This window comes from Enhydra lutris, unplaced genomic scaffold (genome assembly GCF_002288905.1).
Source record: "Enhydra lutris kenyoni isolate GAN:26980312 unplaced genomic scaffold, ASM228890v2 scaffoldscaffold9, whole genome shotgun sequence".
Lineage (NCBI taxonomy): Eukaryota > Metazoa > Chordata > Mammalia > Carnivora > Mustelidae > Enhydra > Enhydra lutris.
In genome coordinates this window covers 73,335,211-73,347,262 of record NW_019154093.1, presented here as the reverse complement: position 1 = coordinate 73,347,262, position 12,052 = coordinate 73,335,211, and the positions used below count along the sequence as shown (strand labels likewise).

Sequence of the window (12,052 nt, the reverse complement as noted above, 5' to 3'; positions counted from 1 at the left end):
CTGCCGGTCGCCATGGCAGCCGCCGCCGCTGGTGCGCGCCGCGTGAGAGTGCGCGCGCCCGGGGTCTGCAACCGGCCCAACAGACCGGCCGGGGTCGTGTAAAGAACGCAGTAGAAACATCCTACAAGCCAACGCCACCAAATTCACGTTTTCCAATGCTCTTTCGGGTCATGGGCCATTTATGAGCATCTCTAATTTCGCAGACATGGAGTTCGACAATACTTTTTGTGCACCTCCTTTGTGTGCACCGATAGAAGGAAGATTGAGGCGCCGTCTCACCTCCAGAAGTTACAGCCCGGAAGAGTGGCCCCGGTAGATGTTACCTACTGCAACAGCCGCTTCTGGAGATCTTACTTCCATCCCGCCAAATCCACCCGTGCCTTTACAACCGGCTCTATGCGAAGCCTTAAGACTTGCTTAACTGAGGTTAAGCAAGGAGGGTTTGCGTTAGCCTGAAATTTTCCAAGCACGACACTTGGGCTCTTCCGTCTCTTAACATCTTCATTCTCTCGTTGCTTTGGTGAAAAATTCTTTCGTTAGATGTGAGGGAGAAGGAAATTCCTGGGTCATCTTTCAGGACTTCTTTACTTAACTGAAGTCTTTTGCAAGGCGGGAGGCCGACGTTTTTCAACCAAGGCTCCCAAGTGCAAATGCAGGGCTCCCGGGTACGCTCGGTGGCGCTTTCCCCTCTGCGTTTCCCAGAGCGTCCTCCGGAGGGGTCTCCCGCACCGGACCGCCAGGTGGCGCCCTTCTCGAAGGGAATTGTCCTCAGTCACAGATGGCGGGAGAGTTGCCTGGCAACCGAAAGTGGGCGTTCCAAACAATTGGGACCCGGGATCCTCCGCGTGCGTTGTGTGCGGCTGCGCGGGCTTTCCATCCCTCACACCAGCTTCTCACTCCGCATTTTACCATGCCTTTCACCCGAGACCCTTTCCAGCACCCTACGTTGGATAACGATGAGACCTACCTGGGAAAACTCCGGGCCTCCAAGGTACTGTGGTTTCTTGCGTAGATTCCCACCAAGGGTGATGGCACTCTTCTTTCTGTTGGCGTGATGGGCAGGGATGGTAACTTAAAGCACTCTGGTGAGGACACTGAGTAAGGTACCAGAGAAGTTTGTTTTCTGCCTACCTCTTGGCTCCACGTTCAGATCTGCTAACGTTTCAGAGATGCTTTTGAGGAGAGGGAAGTAGAGCTCTAGCCCAGAGGAACAAGGGGCTCTCGTTGCCCAAAGCAGTGCTTGGTATAATGAGGATTACTCAGGCCCAGGTCCCACCAAGCCACCCTTTGCCCTGTTTGGAAACCTGTTCTCTAAAGAGATAGGAGATATGGAATGGGAGAGAATGCTCTGGAAGCCACCAGGCCATGCTTTGTACATCTGCCCTCACACCATCTCGGTCTTTTGGTTAATGCTGGAATGTGTTTTTGTATGTGTGTCAGTGATTTGAGGAATTTAAATTATCTTTTTCTGGCAGAAGTATTTGGGAAGCTTGAAATGGTGCAAAGTAAGATTAATTTGATAGTAGTTGTGGCTTGATAACAGAATCAAGGAGCTTCCTTTCGTTTATTCAACATTTATCATTTACTATACGCCAGCATTCTGCTCAACACTGAGGATGGGTAGATGAGTTAGATATGGCTCCTGCTTTAGAGAAACTAGTAGAAAAGCTGACAACAGCAGCAGCGAAAATGCTTGCACAACAGCACATGAGTTGTAACAGAGTTACACTCTGTGTCATATTGTGTGTCAGGAGAACTGGGAGCTTAAAAAAAGCTGCTCAGAACCGGTGAGTTTTCACACCCAAATATGAGTGAGCTGGACTAGGTGAGGGAGAAGGTGGAATGTGAGTTAGAAAAAAGGAAACAAGAACCAGACATTAAAGGCACGGGGGCAGCAGGTGCACGTCCATGGAAAGGAGAGAAAGAGTGGCCTGCTTGGGGCCAAAGAGTCCAGAGTGGCTGGAGCATCAATGTGAGATGGAGGAGGGGAGAGAGCAGGAGCTGGAGTCACCTACTTGGGCTGGGTGTGCTGTGTACACTATGCTTGTGAGCTAGGATTCCATCCTGGAGGCTCTGGGGAATCACATCAGGATTTTAAGCACTAGAGTGACACGATCAGTGGGTGTTTTAGAAAGCAAAGCGGTGTAGATTGGATAGAATGGGAGTGGGGACAAGAAGAATTAGCAAGGAGGAAGGAGCCTCAGAAGGCAGCAGTCTCCAGGAGGAATAACAGGTCTAAATCAGGGGATGGCAATGAGGTGCAGGTGTGAAAAAGTTGCCAAGGGTAGGACTAATGTAACTTTGTGGCTGGATATGGGCCCACGAAAGGGACAAGTCTGGGATAGCTCCTAGGTGTCGAGGGCTTAATTGATACCATTTACTGAATGAGGCATCCAGGGGAAGCTGGTTTGGAGAGAAAAATGTGCAGATCAGTTATATAGAGGTTGCTTTTGTGGTGCCTGTGGGACATTTAAGTGAAGATGAACAGTGGGCAACATGGTTGAGAATTCTAGGTTGAAAATATATATCTAGAAGCCACAGTACCCATGTGGTGATTTAACCCATAGGACAGAATGAGCTCATCCAGTGAAGGTGAGAATATGAAAAACAGAAACGAAACCCCTGAAGAAGGCACTGTCTAAGGGGCAGAGGGAGAAAGTAGAGCTGACAAGGGGGTTGAGCAGTAACAGGTAGAGGCAGTAGGACAGCCAGGAAGAGCTGAACCCACAGAGCATGGAGAGAACATTTGAGAGAATCAGAATCATGGTGCCAGAAAAATGCAGACACCTACCTAACCTAGTTAAAGATAAAGAGCATTGGTCACCAGCAAGAGTAGTTTCAGGGCTTGCTTGAGAAGGAGGCCAGGCTGCGGTGGCTAAAGAGGACATGGAAAGAGGGAGGAAGTGAAGATAGTAAATGTTGACTCTTGAAGTCTAGATCTGCTGGCAAGGTGAAAGAGTGGTAGCTAGGCAGTGATAAAGAAATGAGAGAGAAGCTGGGTATAGGGGATGGACGCCAGGATGGTGCCGGTCTCTGAAGCACAGGGAAAGGCTAGGTTCAAGGAAGAAAAGTTATTCTTTTTTATTATTAGTTTGGAAGTATAGTTGACTTTCAGTGTTCTCTTCATTTCAGGTGTACAACATAGCGATCTGACAATCCTATAAATTACTCAGTGTTCACCATAGTAAGTGTAGTCAACACCTGTCACCATATGACGTTATGACAATAGCATTGACACTCTCCCCGATGCTGCACCTTTAATGCCCATGACTTACTGGAAGTTTGTATCTCTTAATTTCTTCACCTATTTCACCCATATCTCCACTCACCTTCCTTCTGGCAACTGTTAGTTTGTTTTCTGCTTTTATGGGTCTGTTTCTGCTTTTGTTTGTTTTGCTTTGCTTTTCAGGCTCCACATGTAAGTGATATAATATGGTATCGGACAGTCTTTGTGTTATTTCACTTAGCCAAATACCCTCTAGCTCCATCCATGTTGTTGAAAATGGCAAGATTTTTCTTTTTTTATGGCTGAGTAATATTCCATTGTGTATAGATAGGTAGATAAATAAAGAATGAAGCTATTTATATATATCTATATAGATATATATAGATATCACATTTTCTTAATCCATTCATCTATCAATGGGTACTTTTGTTGCTTCCATATCTTGGCTACTGTAAATAATGCTGCAGTAAATATAGTGCATATATCTTTTTGAATTAGTGTTTTCATTTTCTTTAATACGATTTTATTTATGTATTTGACAGACAGAGATCACAAGTAGGCAGAGAGGCAGGCAGAGAGAGAAGAGGAAGCAGGCTCCCTGCTGAGCAGAGAGCCCGAAGCGGGGCTCGATCCAAGGACCCTGAGATCATGACCTGAGCTGAAGGCAGAGGCTTTAACCCACTGAGCCACCCACGTGCCCCAGTGTTTTCATTTTCTTTAGGCAAATACCTAGTAGTGGAATTATTGGGTCATGTGGCATTTCTATTTTTAATTTTTTCAGGAGCCTCTATACTGTTTCCCCAATGGCTGCACCAATTTACATGTTCCCTTTTCTTCACATCTTCACCAACACTTGTTATTTCTTGTCTTTTTTTTTTTTTTAAAGATTTTCTTTATTTACTTGAGAGAGATCACAAGTAGGCAGAGAGACAGGCAGAGAGAGAGGAGGAAGCAGGCTCCCCGCTGAGCAGAGAGCCCGACACGGGGCTCGATCCCAGGACCCTGAGATCATGACCCGAGCCGAAGGCAGAGGCCTAACCCACTGAGCCACCCAGGCGCCCCTATTTCTTGTCTTTTTGATGCTAGCCATTCTGACTGGTGTGAGGTGATATTTCATTGTGGTTTTGGTTTGCATTTCCCTGATGATCAGTGATGTTGAGCATCTTTTCATGTGTCTGTCGGCCATTTCTATGTCCTCTTTGGAAAAATGTCTACGCAGGTCCTCCCATTTTTTAATCAGATTGGGGTTTTTGGTGTTGAGTTGTATAAGTTCTTGATGTATTTTGGATACTAATTCCTTATCAGATATAGCATTTGCAAATATCTTCTTCCATTCACTAGGTTGTCTTTTCATTCTGTTGATGGCTTTCTTGGTGCGAGAACTTTTTATTTTGGTGTAATCCCAATAGTTTATTTTTGCTTTTGTTTCCCTTCCCTGAGGAGATATATCCATAAATATGTTGATAAGGCTAACGTCTTAAGAAATTACTGCCTGTGTTTTCTTTTAGAATCTTTACAGTTTCAGTTCTCACATTTAGGTTTTTAATCCACTTTCATTTTATTTTTGTGTATGGTGTAAGATAGTGGCCAGTTTCATTGTTTTGCACATAGCTGCCCAGTTTTCCCAGCACCATTTATCAAAGAAGCGATCTTTTCCTCATTGTATATTCTTGCGTCCTTTTTCATAGATTAATTGACCATATAAGTAAGCATGGGTTTATTTCTTGGCTCTCTATCCTATTCCACTATTCTATGTTTCTCATTTTGTGCCAGTACTGTATTTTTTTTTTTTTAAGTTTATGTATTTGTTTTAGCAAGCTCTACACCCAGTGTAGGGGTCAAGCTCATGACCCCCAAATCAAGAGATGCATGCTTTTCCAAGCAAGCCAGCCAGATGCCCCACGTAACATATTGTTTTGATTACTATAACTTTGTAGTATATCTTGAAATCTAGGATTGTGGTACCTCCAGCTTTGTTCTTTCTCAAGATTGCTTTGATATTCAGAATCTTTTGTGGTTCCATAAATTTTAGGATTATTTTTTTCTAGTCCTGTGAAAAATGCTATTGGCATTTTGATGGGGATTGCACTGAATCTGTAGATTGCTTCCGGTAGTATGGACATTTTAACAACATTAATTTTTCCAATCCATGAGCATGATATATCTTTCCATTTGTGCTGTCTTCAATTTCTTTCATCAGTGTCTTATAATTTTCAGGTCTTTCACTGCCTTGGTTAAATTTATTCCTAGATTTTTTATTATTTTTGGTGCAATTGTAAATGTGATTCTTTTCTTTTCTTTTTTTAAGATTTTATTTATTTATTTGATACACAGAGAGAGATCACAAGTAGGCAGAGAGGCAGGTGGGACGGGGTGGGGTGGGGAAGCAGGCTCCCTGCTGAGCAGAGAGCCCGTTGTGGGGCTCAATCCCAGGATCCTGAGATCATGACCTGAGCCAAAGGCAGAGGCTTACCCACTGAGCCACCCAAGCGCCCCAACAAATTTCTTTATATTAATTTTGTATTCTGTAACTTTAGGGAATTCATTTATTAACTCTAACAGTTTTTTGGTATTTTATGGGGTTTTCTATATATAGTACTGTGTCAAGTGCAAATAGTGAGGGTTTTACTTCTTTCTTAACAATTTGGATACCTTTTACTCCTTTTTCTTGTCTGGTTTCTGTAGCTAAGACTTCCAATACTATGTTGAATAAAAGTGGTGATTGTGGGCATCCTTGTTTTGTTCCTGAACTTGGAAGAAAATCTTTCAGTTGTCACCATTGAAATTGATGTTAACCGTGGATTTTCATATTTACCTTTATCATGTTGAGATACATTCCCTCTCAACCTACTTGTTGCGATTTTTAATAATAAACAGATGTTGTATTTTGTCAAATACTTTTTCTGCATCTATTGAGATGATCATATTTTTATCCTTCCTCTTGTTCATGTGATGTAGCACACTGATTTGTGGATACTGACCCCACCCCTGCATTGCTGGGGAAAAAATCCTGCTTGATCATAGTGAATGATCCTTCAAATGTATTATTGAATTTAGTGTACTCGTATTTTGTTGAAGATAGTGTACTAATATTTTGTTCATCAGGGATATTGGCTTGTAGTTTTCTTTCATTCATAGTGGCGTCTGTCTGATTTTGGTATAAGGGTAATGCTGGCCTTGTAGAATAAATTTGGAAGTTTTCCTTCCTCTTCTATTTTTTGGAATAGTTTGAAAACAATAGGTATTAAGTCTTCCTTAAATGTTTGGTAGAATTTGTTTGTGAAGCTATCTGGTCCTGCACTTTTGTTTGTTGGGAGTTTTTTGAATTACCATTTCAATTTTGTTACTAGCAATTGGTCTGTTCAAATTTTCTGTCTCTTCTTGATTTAGTTTTGGAAGATTCTATGTTTCCAGGAATTTATCCATTTTTCTAGATCGTCCAATTTGTTGGCATATAATTTTCATAGTATTTTGTTATAATTCTTTGTGTTTCTGTGATGTTGGTTATAATTTCTCCTTCATTTCTAATTTTATTTAATTCCTTGCTCTCTCTCTCTCTCTCTCTCTCTCTCTCTTTTTTTCCCTGATAAGTCGAGGTAAAGGTTTATCAGTTTTATGTTTTCCAAGAACCAGCTCTTGGTTTCATTTGGTTTCCTCGATCTTTGTATATGTGTGTTTGTGTGTTTGGGTCTTTCATTTATTTCTGCTCAGATCTTTATTATCTCCTTCCTTCTACTGACTTTGTTGGCTCTTCGTTAGGCTTTGTTTGTTCTTTTTTTCTAGTTTCTTTAGATATAAGATTAGATTGTTTGAGATTTTTCTTGTTTCTTGAGGTAGGCCTGTATCACTATAAAATTTCCTCTTAGAACTCTAAGACTTGGGGCACCTGGGTGGCTCAGCAGACCTGCCTTCGGCTCAGGTCATGATCCCCAGGGTCCTGGGATCGAGTCCCACATTGGGCTCTCTGCTTAAGAGGGAGCCTGCTTCCTCCTCTCATTCTCTGCCTGCCTCTCTGCCTACTTGTGATCTCTGTCAAATAAATAAATAAAATCTTTAAAAAAAAAAAAAGAACTCTAAGACTTAGGACAGACAATTGTGTTTTCATTTTCATTTTCTCTATATTTCTCTATTTCCTCTGATTTCTTGGTTGACCCATTGGTTGCTCAGTAGCATGTTGTCTAACCTCCATGTGTTTTTGTTTTCCAGGGTTTTTTTCTCCTAATTGATTTCTGGTTTCATACCATTGTGGTTGGAAAAGTTGCTTGATGTGATTTCAGTCTTCTTAAATTTATTGAGACTTGTTTTGTGGTCTGACATGTGATCTCTCCTAGATAATGCTCCACGTACTCTGGAAAAGAATGTGTATTCTGGTGCTTTGGATGAAATGTATATATCTGTTGTGTCCATCTGATCTAATGCGTTGTTCAAAGCAATCAATTCCTTCTTGATTTTCTGTCTGGATGGTTTATCCATTAATACAAGTGGGTATTAAAGTCCCCTAGTATTGGTATATTACTGTCAGTTCTTCCTTTATGTCTATTTATATTTGCTTTATGTATTTAGGTGCTTCTATTTTGGGTACATAGCTATTCACAATTATGATATCCTCTTATTGGATTGATGCCTCTATCACTATGAAATGCCCTTATTTGACTCTTGCTACAGTCTTTGTTCTAAAGTTTATTTTGTCTAATATGAGTATTGCTACCTAGCTCTTTTTTTTTTTTTTTTTTTGCTTCCATTTGAATGGACTATCTTTTTCCATTCATAAGGGTTATCCTTGAGTTAAAGGTAAGACCTCTTTCTTTGAGATGGAAGGACACTGGATGTGAGGATGGTATTCATGCTTGACAGCCTTGACTTTCTCAATGAAAGACAGTCTCATTCTTCTGCTGAATGAGGACATTTGACGCTTATGTAGTCTTTAAGGAATGGGAGGAGAACTGCCTATGCCCGCATCATATATTTGTAGTTTTCTTGTTTCATTTGTCATCTTTTTTGGTGATAGCACACTGTCTGATACATACTATCTATCCAATTAATGTCTAACTGACCTGAGTTACACAGCACTGCCGTATATAGAAGGGAAGGGGGTTCCAACACTGGATAGTTTGAATTTGATCTCTACTAGGTTGAAACTGTACTCACAGTCATTATTCAAATAGTATTTAGTTTTTGAACACAAAGTGTTGGGTTGCGGTGCTAGGTACTAGAGTATAGTGAACAATATGGCATTTTTACATTAAATGGCAAAATCAGTTACATGCTTTTCACATTCATGCTTATCCGGTTCTATTTAGAAGACTGACTATTCAGGGTACTTTTCTATGACACTTCTGCAGCCACAACGACCCATCCCTGCTTACTGCAATCTTTTTCTCTTCCTGCTTAGACACTGCACTCTCCCGATTCTTTTGCCTCTGACTACCTTAGCATCCTCTCTCCTCCCCTCTCCCCATTATAATATTGTGCAATCATGAGCCCTTTTGGCCACCCCTCTTTTTGTAGGCATCAGCCACTACTTCATGTGGATGACCTCCAGACCCCTATTACTTGTTCCGAGTTCTCCTCCAAGTTTCAACTTCCCATTTTCCACCTGTTGACAGCATTTGGACAACGTATCTTTTCTTCAAACTCAGTATGTCTAAACCTGAGATCATCATCTTTCTTATCTTCTCCACGCTCTTGACCCCGTCCCACTCCACCCCTTTGCCTGTATTCCTGGCCTACTTCTGTCAGTTCTAAGATTGAAAACTTAGGAGCTTCAAAAGCCTGGGAGTTTTGCTTCGTATCGTTCTTCCCTTTGAAGATATCCCCCTGAGGTTCAGTTAAAATAGGCTGGAATAAGGAGATGGATGTCACTGAAGCTATCACATCAGCAAGGCCTCCTGTAACCAGGTCCTGCGTGTGGTTTCTCTTTTGCAGAAACTGCCATATAAGAACCCAGCTCACCTTGCTCAGCAACAGGAACCCTGGAGTCGGCTCAGCTCAACTCCCACAATCACCTCCATGAGGCGGGATGTTTATTTTTTTGATCCTGAGGTACCTATAGCATTGAAATGCTATTTCTCTCTACATCTGCGTAAGACTCATGAATCTTTTTTGAAAGGTCATCTGTCCTTCATGGCGTCAGCATCTTTACTTTGTCCCCAGTCCAAGGTCCTACCAAATCTAAAACCTAACACTAATTTATCTGGCCTCTGGGAAGTTGGAAGGCTTGTGTTTTGTCCAGTTGATTATCTGGAGCAAATCATTTTCTCACCAGACTTTTCACTCTTCTGATTATAACCAGAAATGAGGTAAGGCCCAGTAAGCCCAAGTGAAGGACAATAAGATGTTCATAGCTCCTGTGAGAGCTCACCCCTCATTAGACCTAAGCATGACACAATTCTATGTTGACAAGAGTTAAAATGTCCTTGGTATATAAGGAGTTGGTGGACCTCAGGCCCAAAAGGGGTTCATTCTGCTTCTGGGGAAAAAGTAGAGCCCAACAGAACCTGACTAGAGTTGGGGTAGAGGTAGCAAGCTAACCCTGGGGTGACTGACTTCTCTGTAGATACCAAAGGATGACCTGGATTTCCGCTTAGCAGCCTTGTACAACCACCACACAGGGACATTCAAGAACAAAAGTGAGATACTATTACACCAGGAGACTACCCAGGATACCCATGGGTAAGTGGTGGAGGCAGAGCCTCTCCACCCTAAGGACAATGCCATCCAGTCATGTAAGGTAAATAATCACCTGGGAAATAAAAATAATCAGTAGGTACTCATTTGTAGACCCATTCCTATGCTTTTTACATCTGTATCTATAATGCAATTTCTGTATTTTTATTTACTAAAAGGAATAGAGATCCTCCAGCACTGTGCTCATTTGTATAAACAAACAAAATCTTCAGTTAATTCCTAGAGGGCAAAAAGGGCCTTTGGCTGCATTATTTTTGAGGCTGCATGCAACTCTCATTCCCTCCTCACCTTTCTTCTTCTGATTCATTTCACTCTCCCCTGTTCTTCCCCACACCATCTTCTAGAATTATCAAGACCCAATTCCCTGGAGAACTTTTACCCCCTCCTCCACCACCTTCCATCACTTCCTGGTCTAACATCAGATACTGGATCAACCCTAAGAAGGAGTCTATCCACAGCATCCAGGGATCCATAGGTAAGGGTTAGAAGACTGGATGGGCAGATGGGTGGTACCAGAGTTTTTTAAAATGACCCAGGAATCAGGGAGTTGAGGTGATTGATCATTAGGGAACTTCAGGGATAACTGAAGGTCTTGGAGTAGTAGTGACTAAGCTGGCACATTATTAGACTAATACCAGAGGACATACTGCCTAAAAGCTAGGAAATGAATTCCATTTTTCAGAGCTTTTAACAGGCTTAGGTCTAAGGGACAAAAGTGTAGGAAAGGGCAGAAACCTGGGAGTGGAAGACCTACAGCTGTCTCCCATCAGTCCTCTCTATAGGTCAGTTTCCCCAGCTACTAAAAGAACCTTCTCCACAGCACCCAGAAATGTGTGGGTGATTATAGGTTCCCAGAAAAGGCAAAGGATTTGAAATTCACAGCCTACCCCCTGTTCTCTTTTCTCCACAGTGTCCCCTCACACTGCAGCCACCAATGGAGGCTACTCCCGAAAGAATGATGGTGGCTTCTTCTCTACCTAATGTTAACAGGCCCCTGGACTAATTAATCATAGTGGAACATCTGCTGCCCACCTCCATTAAATAGATTTGTGCTGGATGAAGCCTGAAGTGTGTTACCCATGGACTAGAGTTGCTACTTGACTGCTCTTAAAATGTGGGAGGGAAGTTTCCCAACTTTAGAAACTAGTCCTATTGGACATTTTTTGCAATTTAAGTCATCTGGCTGAAAAGCTAAGGGTCTAGAACAAAACAGCATATGGGATGCCTTCAAGGCTCAGTTGATTAACTATCTCTGTTAATCTCAGCTCGGGTCTTGGGTCTTGGGGTCATGAGTTCAGGCCCCACATAAGGCTGGGTATGGAGTTTCCTTAAAATAAGAAAGAAAAAAACAACAACAACACTGTTTTTGGCAGGGGACAGGTATTTATATTTTGTAAACTGGGCTCATTCCAAACATAGACATATCAACATTTCTTGCAAACTTGTATGTCAGCCACTGAGCTAAGTGTCAGGGACATAGCCCATTTTCTTAATGAGCTTACCACACCATAATTCTGGTAACCCTGTATAGCGTTAACGTTTATGCTGAAGTCACACTTAACATATTTCAGACCTTCCAGATTTAGTCATCTGCTGGGCTCTACTTTTCCATAAGGGTTCCATCTTCCTGGACCTGGCTCCTTGCTACTGTTCATTCTCTAATTCGGCTTTTTGCCTGGGAGTCATTTTCCTTTTGTCAGTTTATGCTGTGAAATACCGCCCCTGATTATTATAAATGTGGTTCAACAACCTGGTGCTTGGGTTTGAAGGTATCTAAAAACATGCATTAATGTGGTTTCTAAAATTTTAAGTCACTCAGGGGAACCTGCTGTTATATTGGACAAGAAATGGCAGAACTTTCAGAACATTGTAGGGTAAATTCCCATTTCTAAGTTTGGACAACATATGCATTGTTGAACAATTCAGATATGAAAGAGTTTCTTCCTGTTAACTCAGGCACAGGGTCCTTAAGTTCCATTGAACTATCGCGGCTCCTCTTCCACAGAGATGCTCCAACCTATTCAGAACATCTGCTGCCAAGTGGCAATATCAAGTTTCAGTTCTCATTATTTAGAATGGCTGAAAGTGGCAGAGAGGGGTGACTCTCTAGCTAATCATCTCATACAGGTTGATATTGAG

General features: G+C 42.0%; 1 protein-coding gene across 1 annotated transcript; it reads left to right on the top strand.

Annotated features, from left to right (window-relative positions):
- Positions 1-811: 811 nt before the first annotated feature.
- On the top strand, positions 812-10,966 carry LOC111143675 (chromosome unknown C1orf194 homolog). The gene is made up of 5 exons (XM_022497504.1): positions 812-991; positions 9,152-9,268; positions 9,783-9,898; positions 10,258-10,388; positions 10,824-10,966. Exons 1-5 carry the CDS (start codon positions 911-913, stop codon positions 10,892-10,894), a joined length of 516 nt encoding a protein of 171 aa, XP_022353212.1. The 5' UTR covers positions 812-910; the 3' UTR covers positions 10,895-10,966.
- Positions 10,967-12,052: the final 1,086 nt, after the last annotated feature.

Bases quoted from the DNA above. Each gene is read 5' to 3' on its own strand.
- LOC111143675 (XM_022497504.1), top strand. From the start codon at position 911: ATGCCTTTCACCCGAGACCCTTTCCAGCACCCTACGTTGGATAACGAT. The intron at 992-9,151 runs GTACTGTGGTTT...TCTCTTTTGCAG, and splicing joins GAAAACTCCGGGCCTCCAAG to AAACTGCCATATAAGAACCC. The intron at 9,269-9,782 runs GTACCTATAGCA...ACTTCTCTGTAG, and splicing joins TTTATTTTTTTGATCCTGAG to ATACCAAAGGATGACCTGGA.